This window comes from Varroa destructor, unplaced genomic scaffold (genome assembly GCF_002443255.2).
Source record: "Varroa destructor unplaced genomic scaffold, Vdes_3.0 BEIS01000003.1, whole genome shotgun sequence".
Taxonomy (NCBI): domain Eukaryota; kingdom Metazoa; phylum Arthropoda; class Arachnida; order Mesostigmata; family Varroidae; genus Varroa; species Varroa destructor.
The window spans coordinates 11,707,977-11,726,142 of NW_019211456.1; the positions used below are offsets into that span (position 1 = coordinate 11,707,977).

At 38.6% G+C, this 18,166-nt stretch overlaps 2 protein-coding genes and 1 long non-coding RNA gene across 7 annotated transcripts in view; 2 read left to right on the forward strand and 1 right to left on the reverse strand.

The window, feature by feature from the left end:
• Positions 1–11,662: 11,662 nt before the first annotated feature.
• Positions 11,663–18,166, reverse strand: part of LOC147756525 (uncharacterized) — a 60,288-nt gene continuing 53,784 nt past the window's right edge. The window contains exon 2 of the long non-coding RNA XR_015324522.1: positions 11,663–12,642. This is a non-coding gene — a long non-coding RNA (uncharacterized LOC147756525). The remainder of the gene's footprint in view (positions 12,643–18,166) is intronic.
• LOC111247254 (uncharacterized) overlaps positions 12,016–18,166 on the forward strand; it is a 218,675-nt gene continuing 212,524 nt past the window's right edge. For all 5 annotated transcript variants that reach the window (XR_002672045.2, XR_015324509.1, XR_015324510.1 and 2 more), the window contains exon 1: positions 12,016–12,644. Coding sequence is in view for 2 of the 5 variants with exons in the window: in XM_022797942.2 (XP_022653677.1) it covers positions 12,016–12,644 (629 nt within the window). In the remaining 3 variants the exon portion in view is untranslated. The remainder of the gene's footprint in view (positions 12,645–18,166) is intronic.
• On the forward strand, positions 16,597–17,894 carry CRIF (growth arrest and DNA damage-inducible proteins-interacting protein CRIF). The gene has a single exon (XM_022797957.2). It carries the CDS (start codon positions 16,798–16,800, stop codon positions 17,737–17,739), a length of 942 nt encoding a protein of 313 aa, XP_022653692.1. The 5' UTR covers positions 16,597–16,797; the 3' UTR covers positions 17,740–17,894.

Genomic DNA, 18,166 nt, shown 5'->3' on the forward strand with positions numbered 1-18,166 from the left:
TATTCTTTTTCTTTAATTTCAAATACTAGCAGATATCTACCCGATACACAGGAAGTAAAACTGGTCCTTTTAAATGCCAGCAAAGGTGAGACCTGATTAATCCTAACATTATTGTAACTCTTGCCGTAAAACAAAAAGTAAATTCGCGACTCCAATTACCTTCATCCTGGCTGGGTTTCTAATCTGCTATATAAGGCAAAACATGTTTTTTTGGAATTTCGGAACAATGGGACGCTCTTTGGGGGCTACTTTATAGAAACGTATGCGAATTCATATGGAAAATAGTAACACAAGTCATCACCGAAGATGTTATTCAACATGCAGTGGTGATAACCGAGCTATCAATATAAGGCCGTTCAGTAATGTTCCGAAACAAAAATCATCTTTAAATTTATAATATATATATATATATATATATATACACCTATAAGCAGTCCTTATCTTGCTTGTTTCGGTTTATCTATGTTAATGTCTTAAATGTAATAACTTACATTATAAATTTAACATAATTTAATTGTAGAGTGTTTAAAAATCCAATTAAAAGGATCAATGGAGCTGAGTGGATCTCGGACATAATAATTACTTCGCACACCTTTATGAAGACGTTTCACCAAGTCTATTGAAGCAAACGTTTTACGTAATCGTTTATTGTACTTGAAACGTAATTTATACAAATGTGGCCCTCTACTCACATCCGTAGTCGACTCCGCCTGCTATCTATGAGTACTCATAAAAGGGAAGAGTATTTCATCAGGATGGAGAGGTAAGACTATTGCTGATTTCATCAATCAAATCAGCCTAGCTTATTTAACGAACAAGTGTATACGACTGACTAGATCATACTGACCCCCGTGAAAGCACCGTTAGGGCATTGCACGTTGGCGCACGCCAGTATCTAGCTTTGATCCTTGTCTATGTAGTTCTATATGATAGTATTAGCCGATATACTTGCGGAACACAGTTATCAGATTTTTCGCATACATCCGGAAGGTCGAAGCTAAATTGTTGCAGCTATATGAAATGGGTTGGGGTGGGTTCAAACTCAGGTATAGATAGACGGTTCGTTTCGCACTGGAAGCCAATTGCCTCATGAAATAGCTTACTAGACACAGAGGTATGTAGGATGCACCAGGTGATGGCAAAGAAAATCCGGCCGGTCGCAATGATAGTGAGCTACATTACCTGTGATTCACTGATGGCATGAGACACTAGCCTAAGAAAGAGGTGTCTATGCAGGTGATGAAAGTGTGAGATGGGATGTAAGCCACAGAAAGAACTTGTGGCATCCGTGTGAAGCCACCATTCTTCGATTATCTACGTAAATCTGGTTGACACAATCTGGTTGACAGACCCGTTCGGGTCGACTCGGGATGCTTCAAATAGTTGTATTCGATTTCATTTGGTAGATAAAGCTCAATAACGAAATACTTGTTCGAAAACAATGGAACTGGCAAAATTGGTGTGGTATTGTCTCAAAAAATATTTTTTCATAGTTTAATAGCGTATATAAAGCATGGGGACTACGTTTCGAGCACTGCTTCTAAACATGGAAAAATACATAACACATCTTGAAATTATGCACCTTTCCATATATATATTTTTATTTGTTGTATTCCACCCCTTAACAAATATGTGTCAATTTTATTCGTTAGTTCAATTACTCTATAAAATTAGTAGTTTTAGTCCCCATATACAATCCACATGTTAGCTATAATATTTATACAGCAAAACAATATCACCGGTTTTAGATAAAATAACGTTTCTAAGAGGAACCACAATGATTAGTTTACACTCATTTGTTGTTTTATAGCTACGTTTGAGGTTACATTTTTTCTGCACGTATCTTTATCATTTTAAGATTGTGATAGTTGTCCGGAAGCTCAAAGTTTTTAATAATCATGAAAAAAAAAATTTAATGAGGCTACATTTACTCAATAGTCGTCTTACTACGATTTTATAAATCATACACACCTCGTGTCTCAGTTCTGTGCTTAACCTCAACCAGCCTAGATATAGTGTCAGTCAATCTACGTTGAATTTTACAAACCTCAGGTTTATCTCACACATATGTGTAACTAGCCTTCATTGAGCTCTATTGAGAGTTTATTTCTTGTTCAGGTAATCAACCTTTCTTATCGCCTGGCACCATGTACTTATTTTAGTACATACACATACACGTCGCTTTAGCGCTGTACACAATCCTAGCTAGCCTTTATCTAATGAAAATCTATACCAGTGCAAATGCGTAACGTTTTCCTGTTCTACTTATCTCGGCATTTACGTCGTTCGTTGTATACAGCCCATCATCTCGGCACTATAATGAAGAGTTGAAGCGAGAGATTATCAACATGACAATTACGATAAGTATATAAACCGGGCGGAAGCTGGATACGCGCGCTTGTCGCGTCTTGCTGCCAGCTGACCGCACCTCACATTAGGCCGGTCGGCGGGGAGTCATCTAGCGTCGTTTGCGCGTCGCTAATGCGGATTTTCTATAATACTGGTTAGCTTGCGGTACATATGCAGGGACGAAGTGCTACCAACAGCCATCGCCGCTGCTGCCTTCCGTAATGCGACGCGATGCGACTCTGTTACAAAGATTTACCATGAAGCGTTCAGACGACCTCGACCTGAGAAACAGAGAACTGGCCGTTCAACTTGTGAAGTTATCACTGGATAACCTGTCTGCAGGACGAATGCCGTTCATACGTCTTGGCCTTATGCATAGCCTTTTTTTGCGTGCATAGCGTTTTTTGCAAGTGTTTTTGCCAAGGTAACGTTCATACCGCAGGCGCTCGCTATGAAAAGCGGATAAGGTTGATCAGTTTTGATTATTTGTATTCCGTAGGTTTTTACTATAGGTCGAACATTTTCGCCATTTTATCGATGATTGATTTCTTAGCAAATGACACTTGTACCATAAAGAATTTCAGCGGAGGCCGAATGATCGACGAAATGCCGACGTACATTTTAAACACGCGTTCCAGACGCGGCAAGCCAGATTGCATAGATACGTATCTAATTTAATCCATACGCTGAAGACACACATGTTACCGGTGGTTCGCAGTCGGCTGCTGCAATCAACGAACATAATCCGAGTTTGGCATAAATTTATGTCATGGCATGAATCAATCTGGCTCTGCGCATAATTAAGCGATTATTTCTTATGAGCAAATTCGAACATAAATTCAAGGGTGTGCCTTAGTTTTCAATTAGATGTGTGCCGACAATTCTGACCGTTCAAATATATGACTCTTCGCTACAAGGCTCAACATAATGCCACGAATTGATATGCGTTGTTATATCTATTTTTTATATTATATTTATAATATTCTAGTACATTATTATTACATTAGATGTGTTAGATAGGGACTAATACATACATTGATCGCCCTCACTCTTGTGAGATTGAAGACTGAAGTTGTAAATCATCACGTCTTTAATCAGAAGACTAGAGACTTAACCAACAATTTCTAAAATTGTTTCCTAGAATTTTATTTTAACTGTTCGGAAAGGCGCTGATAGGATCCCTTGCTTTTTTCCCAGTAATCGCAAAATTCCAGATTACTATCAAAGTGGATGGCCTTTTTATTTTTTCTTATGGTCAAATTTATCTTATTATTAACGCTGGTTTCCCTTAAACAAGTTCGACTGGAATCGTCTTACTCTTTTTTGTATGAAAAACATGAGATTGTGCCATTTTTAGATGTAATGTAAAGTTTAGCTATTCCGGACATACAATACAATATTTAATCACAATATTATGTGTTTAGTTTATGATGCTACCTCATGATTGTCACCCGTTTCGTTAATATGGAAGGCATAAAGGTCTCTGTTAGAATATACCACCTAAATCCGGTCTTAAAAAAAGTAAAAAGTAAAAAAACTTCGTGCATATATTAGACTTTTGCCTAGAGCTGCATATAGTTAGCCTGTTAATAACACGACCACTTAACCAAGAATGAGAATGCATTGGTCTCCAATTTTTGAGGGGTCAAAATTAAGCCACTATACCGTAATATACAAGCGCATAACGTAACACCTTAGTCAAGTCTCCGTTCAATGAATAAAATATACCTTGAATTGCCATCTTCATCTTCAAAGTCCATAAAACTTCCGAAAGGAAATCTGATGGAAAAGATAAAAATCGAACTATAAATGATAAGCATAGATACGAAAACTATTTTACAGGAACGACAGGTGTTTTTTTAGGATTATTATAAGATAATAATTTGTCATGGACGTCAAGAATTCATTCTTACATTAACTTGAACTGAGTTATGTTTTCATTAGAAAAATCATTTCATAGATTAGCTTTTAAGACAATTTAATCAAGAATTATTGATTCATAAAATAAAATGTTTAATCGAGGTCATCTCAATACAAACTGATGTAAATCTATAATTAATTCAACAAATCATTGAGCATAAAAGAAGCCAGATTAAACTTGGGTTCTCGTTCGCCATAAGTGTTGACGTTCTTCAGCGTTCAAAAGTAAGGTAACAAAAATAGCTGTTTTACAAAATGTTTTTGCTCGAATTGTTTGACATACTTGGATAATTTGCTATCTTTTTAGTGATAGATTCACTGAATAGGAATAACAAATAGGATTAACTAAGAGATATGTGAAGTATCGCCTAATTTACGTGTAATCGTACTTCATATAAAGCCTAGTAGGAAACCGGCAACAAGTAAGGATTCATTGGTTTATAAGTTAAAAACCAGCTCTTTGAGGTATCGTCGACACCATCTGGGACCAAGTAATTAAGAAAAGGGATACTCCTGGACTCCCTCGAAATACACGACTATTTCACTGAATCAGAAGCACATGGTCAGTGAGATGATCCAGTATCGCAACGTCTTAACACAGAGCTTCTTCGGCGAGGACTGCACTCACACTGACATTTAAATTGCAAAAAAATTACCCCCGTCCTTAAAGATAATCTCTTCAGTTATTCCTGAATGGCCCTTACACCAATATCATTTGTTGTAATCCTTAAAACGAAAACCTTTCCTCAACGCATGCAAGTCCAAAAATTCGTTCGCGATTGAACGTTAGGTTCCGTCGTTTTAAATCTACCTACTTTAGAACTAAAATAACGGCTACAAAAAGTGGGTTTTGATCTTTTTGCGATTCGGGTTAGTCTCAAACCGGCGATATTCGTTAGTACCACTGTGCCAACCGTACTCAGTGTGCTATGCAGAAAGTGTAATTAAGCTTATTAGCAGGTCGTCGCAACGTTCCCTATCCATATTAACGTGTTTTTTCCCAACTAACGTGTTTAGAGTTACTCTTAGGCTTGCTTTCATTTTAAATCGATTCTCCCACCTAGCTGAATGACCTTAGAATTTGCTTTCCTTTTACAGCCTAGGCCATTGAATGTGGTCAAAATCATCAGTATTAAGATTTGATATAGATTTAGCCGTTTTACGAGACGATCCGTCATCTATAAACCAGATCGAAAGACCCGTAGTGACAGCTAAGAAAGAGAGATAAAGCTTAAACGATTTGTATCTAGTTTCTTTCCACTCTCGTAAAGCTCATTCTAAACCATAATAGTTTTAATCAGAGACCGAGGTAGGGCGAAACGAAAAGTGGTAAGGGAATATGAATAGGTGGATAGTAGTGTTTTGAATAAGGCGCGCCGGACTGGATCACAGCAGACAGCAGGGAGGCCAAGCTTTCTGCCGCGCTCTTTTCTAAGTGAGATCCGTCGAATTCCCTACAAACCGAAGGGCGACATCCGGCAGAAAGCGCAGAACCACCAATGTCATCTGTGATGCGCCATTGAAGATGTATATAATCTATTTTTCGACTGATAGCTCAGAAAATGAAGAAGAACATAAGTGTTGCGAACAATTTCGTAACGGTAACATTGCGGAAAAAACTAAATAGTTCAGCAAAGCCCATCTGCAATAATGCCCCGTAACCTGAATACCAAACAAAAAAAAATGTAAACATAATGGCAAAGTTGTTGGACAAAATTGTTGGAAATTGTCGCAAAGTAACAAAAATGCTTCATTCTGTTTGGAGGATTCGAGGATTAGCGATAGACCGAATAAGCGGTTTTGATTTACAAAGCAAAGTATGATATTTTTAAGATGGTATCCAGTGCTTCACGGCCAAAACTTTAGCTGTAACGCTGACGCTGACAGTTTCAGTCCTATCCCAGAAAAGCTAATTTTTGAGACGACGTTCAGCTTGTTTCCTCTAAGCTATCGGTAACTTAAGACTGTGGTGAGTTATGTGTATTGTCGATCTGAGAGACATGCTTGTCTATGAATGACTTTTCTAATAAGTTAGCGGCTACCGGCATTGAGTCAACCTTTGGACAAACAAAAGCGTGCTTGGTCATAGATCAAAAAACTCGCTGAGCTTTCTCATTCATGGGGTAACTTTCGGTTGCCTGTTTGCTTAGAGGATTCACAGTTGATCAGATCGGAACCATGCAAATAAAAAAAACGTAGAGCATGGTCAAGTGAAACGGGCATCTTTGCCTGTTATCTCGACTTGTACGTGAAAGGGCTTGCCCTAATATTAGACAGGAAGAGGAACAGTTAAGTAGTAAAAGGAACAATTGAAACTTTCGCAATACCACAATATCCACGAATTATTCTAATACTTATATGATGTTCTATACACTGATCATGATAGTCTAACTTTTGCCCTATGTTAACATACTTTAATTTAATGAAATTAACATGCAGTATTATAAACGATCTAGTTTATCTAGTTAATCTAGTTTATTCAAACAAACCTTCTTGTCTCAGTCATTCCGTCATTTTCTACTAAGTCACTATGAACATTATATGGCATGACACATCCATTGTATTTGTTCTATTGGCCACTGTATCAGAACACTGTATGCATAGATTTTTTTTGTACTCCGCTTTCGTTGGCCACTTTCAATAATCGAACAAAATGAAGACATTACAGCTTGTGGGAATATGTCTTGTAGGAACCATTTTCCATACACTGTTTTAGGACGAGCAGGACATGAAACAAAGGACTATCGTTGCCTATTTGTCTCTGCGGTCCTCCGTTTCGGAATGGCCAATGTGATTTTCTGCTGGAAGCTGTTTGTGTTGCATTCATACGGTGACTAGAGTGAAGGATAAAAGAAGGTATAACGAAATCAAGCTTTTGCTAACGACAAAATAGTTTAATGTTACGATGACTGATAGTCTTACGTCTCAAAATATAAAAACTACTGCTTCAAATATATAATTGTGGGTCCTTTATCACTACGGATCATGTACCATTAAGCTTTTCGGCTGAAAGGCACTGCTGAACTTTTATATCATATCCTATCATAGATACGCCTGTTTTCAAGAGTAACGGGATTCAGGCAGTAAACATAAGAAACGTATTTGTAACCTTCTTACTGGCCTCAGCAGCTTTAAGCGTATAACGCAATTAACTTAGTTATATTAAGTGGTTTATGGTGTTTTGTGCGCTTTTTTTTTTAAACAAAATATTTTTATTTGATATCGTTCAGAATATGAAACAGTGTTAGACAGCAACCATTTGGCAGAGCTCTTGCGACAAATACGAGGTTTGCCTTGCCATTCAAGACCTACCTCGTCCTTTCTCCGGGTAATTATGTCATGTAATTAGTCGTCTTCTTGATCAGTCCTTTTCGCCGCATCGATGCTTAGTGCCTGTACGAGACTCACCTCTCAGGACTTTCTGCCGTCTGAGTTTCGAACCGTTATATCTAACTACTTTGGAACCAAACCCTTTTTCGTTATACAGCTCTAGACAACAGGCTCTGTGAAAACAGCCCGCGCTACAACGTCCCTACAGTATACGTTCGTTTCGGTCTTCAGAGGTCTTTCCACCGTCGTGCATCATTGTCGACACATACAAGCAAAAATATCGGATATAGAGAGACTGCTTTGGCGATATATATACACGATATATATCATGTTAGTTAAGGATACAACGACATACGCGTATAAGGTACTCTCTAGTTGGTGACCTGTTCTTTCTCTTAACGTACGATCCATTATAGATACTTATTATTATAGATACCTAAAAAACGGGAAATTATTTTAAATGTCACCTAATCAGTTTTTATCTTCGTGGTGTACTATCTATTGACCGCAGTTGTTCTTTTCACGGTTTTCTGTATTGGACTATTTTATAATACCACTCTACAGCACTAGACACCTACAGAATTTAGACCTGCGGGACTTTTAGATAGGCCACGGAAACTGTGGAGTAAACGCATCTAAATCACATTTTTTTTTTGACGTAAACAATATTGTCAAGTATTTTAGAAACGCTCTTGTGCATAACGCCGTTAAACGTCAGCTATGTATGTACCGTAGCAACTGTATAGATGTCCCGAACGAAATAAAATTTCGGCTAAATTCCACATACAAAAGTCGTAAGTATCGGTCCAAGGTTAGCAAAAAGCGACAGAGATTTCGTGTATTGAATTATCGTCGTAATAGGATCGTATGATTTTTACGATGGGCCTCTAAACAGAGAACTGACCAAGTTTAACGCTATCTTAAGTAAATCTGTTCTATTAGTTAACGAGATTCAGGTAAACAAGCGTTCTATCAGGCAAATAAATACTGATGAGTGGCCACCTTAGATCCTACTACTGCTACCAGCACAAGTACAATGCAACAGATGACCAAAGTTACCGGCACAGTTCTATCTCTGGATGGTCTTCTTGTCTATGATAAATGGATCTAACTGAATTGTGCTCTATATTGACTGTAATTACTGTGGAATATTTTGCGCCGTAAGCAGTACATACTTTACCTCAGTTTGGTTCTCACTTCAGCTGCCCAGAGTCAAATAATCAACCCCAACTAGCTCGCATTGTATTGCGTCACATTGGTTCATTCTCTAATCAGCTTGGTCGTTCGATGGCCGTCCTCATACAACAAGTATGCCACTGTGTAAAGACTTCCTTATGTGTCTCTTGAACTAGCACAAACATAGTTCGAATAAACAGCAATAGCTTGCCCTGAGCAAAGAATCCCCTGTTGTTAAACGGTAAGGTTACATGCTTGTTGAAACTGATTGCTTTTTCTAACTAATAATATGATACATGGATATCTGCCATAATCTATTGAACCAATACGTAAGCAACATATATTACGATAATCCCTGTATCTCAGAAACATATTGATAAAATATTTGAAAGAAAGTATTATTATGTAACTATTTATTATAATATAGCGAAATAAAGGCTAGGGGGACACTTACGGAGTCAATCGTCGGCCACGCTTTTATTTCAAAACACACAAATCGCGTTACAGAACCTATAATTAAGGATTGCATATGACTATTACGTTTATACAGCTTCAATGATTCTACATAAGAAGTAGCCACCAATACGCTGTTCTTATTTTTTTACATGGAACAGCTTTTCGGGTACCACAAATCTGATGTTTTAATTTGCTTTCAACAAAAACGTGGCTTCATGGTTGTGTTCAGAACATCGCCGTTTTAATCATCGCAGACTCTTCGGAAATGTGAGAACAGGTCGACATAATAATTGCCTCTCATATCCTTAATTGCCAACTATGATACCATTTTCATTGCCGTTATTTGATCATTTAAAACTAATCATTTCAACGGTTTGTCATTAAGCAGACGCTTGCTCGCCAACCCTATCTGTGGGCACTTTTTCCACTTTAGCAGAGAGTTTACGCTACGGGGCTAGCCCGAAAAAAATGCATGCCAGTACCGGTTGGGTTCGTAACTATCGGAAAATAAAAATTGCTCCTGAAATCCCCCCATGAGATTATATGTATAAATGGGGCGGTAATACTAACCGAAGGATTAATTCCCTGTACCTTAAACACTCAGCCACTCAGCTATTGGCGTACTATTTTCTTGCCTAAACGTATTTGTCGTTTATTAACTAGTATATATATATATATATATATATATATATATATATATATATATATATACTAGTGTAATGCCACGTGCAAACAACATATTTCTCTATGCAGACCGTTCGTATCAGGAGCACCATTCCTATAGAAATCTGCGATTCCTTTGACTGAGGAGAAATTCGAAAAAGGTCTCGGAAATATGGGCGCGTGTGAGAATGGTAAACCCGTCTGGCGACGCCCACAGCGACGTCCTTCCAGGCCATGAGTGAAAACAACTAAAATAAAAACAAATGTGAGAGTATATACTATCTAATCAACTAGTATTTAATTAAGACCCAATGTAAGGAGTACCTAATTAAAACCCTATTTAAAGTGTATTTAACTAAGACCCAGTGGTGTTTGGTTCGTGACGTGTTCTTGGACATGTTTAACCGCCTGAAAAGGCCACCCATTCACTTACTCGAAGCTATACATACGAGATAGTTAAGTCGGGGTTATAGCATGGTTAATCATGGGCTAGGTGATAAATGTGTACTTTTGCGTTCTACTTCAAACCGGTACTTTGGACCATTAGCAGCTGAATAAAGCTGCAGACTTTATAGAATCACCATTAATTTGACAGTACGAAAAAGTTGCCGCATAGTGCTATGGCTAACATATACAAAGGCCCTACAACATATGTTTTACTTTCTTTGTTTCTTTTTAAATATGATAACATTCAAATTTTTCTTTTCGGATTCATTGTAAATTATGTGATAGCATTTGTTTAACTCAATTTAGATTACGAGCCCATCTATTTTTTAATTAGATGAGATAGAACAAAGTTTACTATTTTACAATACTGAGCTACTTCATAGTGATACAGACATATACTTCGTTCCAATGGCGCCAATTTCGTTTGGCTGAAAACACTCTTTCGGCTTACAATCCAATTGACACTAGTGATAATCGAATCCCTTTGACTACAATAGATTAACTGAAACCCTGAAAATGAAACATGAAAATTTTACCTATATAAGGCCATGTGGTTTCCTGCTTGTGTATACTAGAGATCATCGCGCCGAACTGAGATATTATTATGAATATAAAAACAACATGAATTTACTAGTAGTAGGTAAATAGTTTAACGTTAATCAATCCTTCAAAAAACAATTGATTTCTCTACACTTAGGAGTATCTTAATCGAACCCACATTTGCAGATATGGTAACAACGAATTACCCATCTGTAACCACATATTATATCATTGCTTCTTTATTTCTGTCTGTGGGGTTTTCGTGGACATTTCAGAAATGCAGAAACATACTACCGGGACATCTCCGATGTTACTGATATGTCGATACCATACCAGCAAGAAGGATCATCTATCCGATGTGGCCATCAGCAGGCCGTAACCAAGTGCCGCGTGGAATCTGCAGTGTGTATGCGCCGCGTTTTGTCATACTTTGGTTGGACTCTTTATGTATCCCAACTTTCATCTTATTACAGCTAATATTATTATACGACACTCTTCAAGTTGTTCGCTTTCCGGCACCCGTGGGTAAAGTATTGATACCGGCCCGTGGTAGTGTTTCTTGCGCACAGTGTACCGGTGACGAACGCTTTCAGCGTCGACAAAAAACGAGGCGCGACGTGATTTCGGTTAGTCGAAAATGACGGTCGGAAAGGAACTGGATCATACCTCCAGCACAAGGTGGTCAGTATAAGTAGCTGTTGTCTCTCGTAGTACTGCTGTAGAAATCGTCAGCTACGCGTCACTTCCTCTGCCACACTCCCCGCCACGACGGGGCACCGAGCGCAACCTAACTCTGCCGGATTCCTACTTCTACCTTGGCCGATCGAGGTGAGCAACATCAACAATAATACCAATAACAGTGGTAAGAATAGTCAACAACACAACGACATCAACAAAGTTCAATTACTTTACCTCTATAAGGACAGGGGGCTTGAGGGTGAGGCCAGGCAAGAAAAGAAACTACCGAAGCAGCAGCAGTATTAACTACAGCAATTGGTGTCTGGATCAGCGTCAAATTTGCTCCCCAGCTGGATCGTCATCATTCTCGTTGTCGGAGATCGTCAAGATCTCAACGACAAGGACGGCGAAAAACACCCTCTAACACAAACGAGAGTCATCGACGAGGATCCCAAGATGACTTCGCAGCTACAACGTAATGCGGCAGCTATCGTCGCACCGCCAATGAGTCATAGTGCGATCACAGCTGCAGACGTTTCGCCGTCGTCGTCATCGCCATCGTTAGTGGATTGTCCTGAGCTTGGGATGACGTCGGGAACGCGAGCTGGCGAGGACGTTATGTTTCGGCATGATCCGGTTGTTACGACTTCGATAACAATGGCTGGTAGTCCACCCGCAAGTGTACAGCAAATGTTCCACCAAGGGCCGCGAGTGGCTGTAAGCCAGCAGCAGCAGAGCGTGTACCCCGTCATGCCAGATCAGTATACTTACTCATCTCTGTCTGGAGTCATTTCTGCACCAGGTCTAGGACCTAACACCCCTTCCGGTAGCTGCGGTGGGGGACAACGAAGTCTCTCTCGAGGTAGCAGTCGGAGCAGCGGCGGTGGCGCTGAATCGTCAAGTAGCTGCAGCGGCGAATGCGGTAGTTTATGTAAACACGGACAATTTGGTGTCGGCAGTGACGATCTGGTGAACGATGAACCGGTTATCGATCTGACGCACCTTAGCCTGGATGAGCAGCGCCACATACTCGCTGTGATGGCCAGAGATGAGGCGCTCAGAAAGATGCAGGACAGACGAATCCTGTAAGTATATAAACGGCATTAATGTGGCAAATCTACAAATTTCAGTTGTTAACAATGTGTAGGCATTCGCGATACACACGTAAGATACATGACGTGAATGCGATTAGAATAGAATGAAATATTGGTTGTCGATAAACCTTTTTCCACCTAGATGGCTTTAGAATCACAGACATCTCAAGTTAATATGACTCGCATCAACTTAGCGTTGGCGTTATCTAGAAGCTAACAATTGATAGATGTGAAGTTGCGAACATCGTTGAAATGCTTCTACTCCAATTTGATATGAAGCGCCTTGTAAACTGGTCAAATTACCATGAAAATTTGCTATATTTTACATTTCATTGTGGTAAAGGTACAAGTGCTACCCAGGCCTAAAAAATATGTCTGTTAAGTATGGTCAAGATGTGCTAGGGACAGAAACGATCCAAAGATGGTTCTGTCATGTTCATGCTGGAAATTTTGCAGTGAAAAAGCTTCCTCATAATAATCGATTAGTTACGCAAGAGCTAATTATCGTGAAAGATGAGCAAGATCAACACATAAGCTGCTGCGATATCTTCAAGGTACTGAAGGTCTATTAACAAACAATCCCAAACCGGTGGAAGAAAGCTAACTACCAAAAAAAAGCCCGGATGTTTGGATACCAGATGAATCATTATATTTGCGACTGCAAAACTCATGCAACGTACTCGAAATGTAACGTAATCCAGCCATTTTTAAAGTCATTGTTGATTATGGCCGATCAAGAATGAAGCATATATAACTTAATGTGCCAATAGAAAAAGAATAAAGAACAGTTGCTCTGCAGTGTGTGGCAAGGCTCAAGCCGACGACACAGAAAAGACTCTTATGTACTTTGTGAGATTAAGAATGAAAAGTTGCTACCGCCTGAAAAAACGATTGATTCAAGCTTCTGTCATTAACTATTAGGATTTCAACAAGGCGTTGGAAAAATCAAGCGGAACTAGTGCACAGAAAAGGCGTTGTCTTACACCATGACAATGACGGACCACATATATGTTTAGCTACTCGTTAAAAATGTAGAAAGCTAGGAGAGGAAACTTTAATGCACCCGCTATATAGACCGAATCTTGCAGCAATCGACTACCACCTGTCTTGTGTTTTATAGAACCCCCTCAATTGTGTTAATGTAATTTCAATGGAGAGGCGCAAAAGTCATCACCTGCCACAGTTTTACACCCAGAAACTGCAGAAAATCAACCAGAAAAACGGCGGAAAATCATCGGTCATAATGACGTTCTTTTACTTTAGTAGTGTTTCTTCAAAATATAACGAATAATTGTTTAAGTTTTAGCTTAAAAACGATCGATACTTTTTTGACAACCCAATATTTTCTTAAGAGTACCAACATTGCCATGCAATATGTATTTCTATTTGATCGGATTTACCGTTACGCAAACGGTTCGTCCCTAGTAATAAAAATATGCTACTTATTTAAGCATATATAAGAGCCTTAAAGTATAGCTGTCATGTGAAATTGTTAAGAAGTTGGATCGAAGGAATTCTTGTTTTTACATCTGAAAGTTTTGTCCAAACGTTTCGACTTTAGGCAATTCCACCATAAACATACGGTTAGTAAATCATACAATAATCAAATGCGTGGTTCTTCCGCATTAGCTCTCTTAGCTTGATAATAAATATCCATCAATGTTACACACGAAACAAATTTTATTTGTAAAATTTGTTTCGTGTGTAACTCGATTTGTACACATTTTTACTTTCGTTAGTTACAATAAATCTTGTATGGTTTTACTGTCAGTGCAGTGATGAGACTTTGGTGCCTTTTAGGCGGTTAATTACAAATATTAGAAAAGCCTTTTTTATAACATAAAAATGCAAACTGCAGACGACCGTTACGCAGGTGATTCTCGAGAAGAAGGTCAGCGATCTTCACAACAAGTATCACTACATGACAACAAATAAGACTACAGTGCCCTAAATCTCAATTGGGCGCGACAGACAAAGTACAATAGAAAAACAGGACGTTTTATCGTATAAATAAGTGGATATTCACGTAAAAAAAAAATATTTTGATGATAACTTCGAATAACACGGCATACTACGTAGAAACAGACTTGGCAAGTTTTTCTGAACTTGATGTTTTAAACCTAATATGCTCCTACTCGATAACAACATAATAATAAAAAACGCCAGAAAAAAGACAAAACCTATTGCTTACGGCCTCTAGTAATGTACATTCTCAAATAAGCTTAAGGTAGTGCCTGTACAGAGCACACAGAAATACTTAAAGCATGCGTAATGATTCATTTATCATAGGTTAGTACTTAGATCGCTCAGGTCAAGTACTTAGATAAATCAGCGACGGTTGGCACTTCGCATCTCAAATAGGCTTCTCGTAGTGGGTTTTCCGCTGACGAACTTTCCGCTGTAGTTTCTCATAAACACAACCAAGCTCTACCTTACTTCTTCTTGGCTTCTTAAATATTTTTGATCTTGAACAATTACTAAACCACCATCATTGGAAGATCATCAAATACGTACATTCCGCGTCAGTGCAATCCATAGATATTCTGCGCACTAATGCTAAAAACATATTGATAATAGATAAAGAGGAGTCGAAAGGCAGAAATTATTTAGTCAAAGAACAACACACATCGCAGTTAGATTTAATTAAGCAAGTCACCTTCATGTGGGTCCGTCGAGTTCAAACACTTTATTTGCCGCACGTTTCGACGAAAGTCCCCTTGTTTTTTTATATATGCTTGCCGCCCCCATCTATTAGAAATGATGACTTACTCTATCTCATTTGAAGTTTTCCTGTTCTCCAAGTCGATTTCGTTACGAGCAGTTGAGTTCTGCACTAATCACTGTCTAGTTATATCGCTCTTGTAAAACTCCTGAACAAACCATTGAGCAAAATAATATGGACCATACTGATGATTAGATGTACACTTCGATGTTATTGTGTCTATATATGCATGAAACGGTATGTAATTTTTATTCACAGAAGACTGGTATCAAGATCTTATTTAGTCGCTGGAGGATTTGTGAAACATTATTTTCAGGTATTTGCATAAATGTGGGCTTATATTTGGCTTGCTTATTGGGTCGTTCGTTTTTTAGGCATATTATTTAAGATCTAAAGTTTGTCATAAACGATGGAAAACAATCTTTGCTTCAGAATTGATGTGCTTTGAATTTTTATTTTTGGACGGCGGCGTAGTGCTTTATTGGTTGAAAGAATATTGAGAAAACGATATTGACCCATGGGATAATTAAATTGGAGATCGTCTAAAGATCACATAAAATTTTTAATAATTCAGTGTCATGCCGCGTTTCAGCTTGAATTATCATTTGCTCTACTTCACATTAGCTCACCGCTTCCGAGGTCACATAGAAATCGCACCTAGCTCTTATCGAAAATGTCTCGAAGGGACTATTGCGATTTCCCATATGACTCGATGCTTTGCCACAGTATAAATTAAATATGATAGGGAAGCAGAATAAATAATTTTGTAATTCATTACCCGTGGATTAAATAAATTCAATCAAAGACTGTTTAATAAAACAAAGCTTCCTTAGTTCGATTAAATAGTTTTCTTGTCATTAAATTTTGCGTGAAATAACGCTTCTCGTATAGCATCCTCTGTTTAAAACACAGGTATATTTATAACAATATCATCATCAGAATTTAATCTTAAAAAGAGATTACATGTTCATATACGTTTTCGTGTTAACAAAACTGACTTCTTGAATTTAACTGATACTAGAATTTTAAAGAATTAGATACATTGTATTGCATGCATTTTTTTGATAGAGCTCTTCTCTGCAGGATAGCTAGCAATAAAAACTAATCGGACTTTTCCAATGTTATCCACTGGCGCGCGTTCTATTCAAACTGCACAGAACGTAACCCTCCACCCGAAGACAGTCGTATCGAACGCAGCCCGACCATCAACCATCGTGTTATTTTTGTTGTTATGGCTGGCCGCATTGCCAACACGGTCATGGAATCGCGCAGTGTTCGCTTATATAAAACAGCTCTAGCAATTGAACATTACGAGCTATTGTTCTGATTTAGTAACATAAAATTCTGATAAAGTAACATAAAGCTCACTAGTTCGCGCTTTTGAGCGAGGTGTTTCCTTGCCTTACCAGGAAGTATAATATAATGCTACAGCGGATGCAATGCCAGTTCGTTGAACAAGCAAAAACAACTGCAACCATGTTGAACGTTCGATTTCTTAGGTCGCGCATTCCCGCTGCGGCAGGCTGTCGTCAGCTTAATTCAGGTAGCACTTCGGTTGCTCCGTCTGAACAGACTGGCGAGGCCGCGCCTACAAATAAGAGCACACGGACATTAAATATTTTCGGTGAACCCGAAGGCCTTAGTGAGGAGGAGATTACTGCTAGACGCAATATCGCCCGTATGAGTAGCCGAATGTATAAACGCAAAATCAAGGGCGTTTACTTTGCTAATCAGCCCCACGATTTTTCTGTGCAGCAGCTTCGTTCCGATTATGTGACGTACGGTGCGGCTACTGGTATTAACGCCGGGGTGTGTTGGCCTACCAAAAAAGAAATGGCCGATCTACACTTTATTGATAGTGAGTTTCATCCGACCTTCGCCCAAATGAAGGAGCGTCTCGAAACTCAAAAGAAAGAGGCGGCTGAAGCAATAATCGCCCGTGAAGAGGCTATTGAGGGCAACTTAGCTAAGTTAGCTTCATGGCGAAAGGAGATGCTGGAGAAGGAGGAAAAAATGCTTAGGGAAGAAGCAGAAAAGAAGGCAATTATGGAAGAACGTATTCGAGAGGTGCGCGAGTATATTGGGTACAACGTCGCGCCGAGCGATCCGAAATTCATCGAAGTCATGGAAATGAAAGACGCCGAGCGCAAGGCTGCTGCGAAGGAAGCTAGGAAATTAGCCAAAAAGCAAAAAATGATAGAGAGGCTAATGAGTGTCAATACAAGTGCAGCTGAAAAGCATGACGCGAGGTCGAATACGCTGTTAGCGAAGCAAAGTACACCCCAAGTCCAGGGGAATTCAGCGGGTTCAACCTATGAGACAGCAAAATCTCAAGTAGATGGTGACAAAAAGGAACGAGAATAGGTAGTCAGAGCTTATAGCGAGTTTTTAGTAACAGGTACGATAATTGTTGAAAATAACAATAATAACAAATATATAATGCAACTGATAAAAATGGCTGCGTAAAATTATAAATAAATATAATATGGCGTGCAAAAGTATGGATACAATGGATAAAAGGGAGCTGCATTTTTTTAAATTAATGTATACATGTAAAATAATTATATATTCCCAGTAAGTATATAGTAAAACTAGATAGCTTCCTTTAAGCTAGAACTACCCATAAAAAAACTTTCGTACTGAATGAACAAATCTCGCCTTCGGAACTTCTGCGATAGCACTACATATTAAAGTTAATTTAAGCTCCTCTGAACGTAAAGCCCTGAACTTGACTATGTTTTCCACTTTTTTTCCCTATGTTTTGAAGGTATTATGTTTTAAGTTCTTCAAG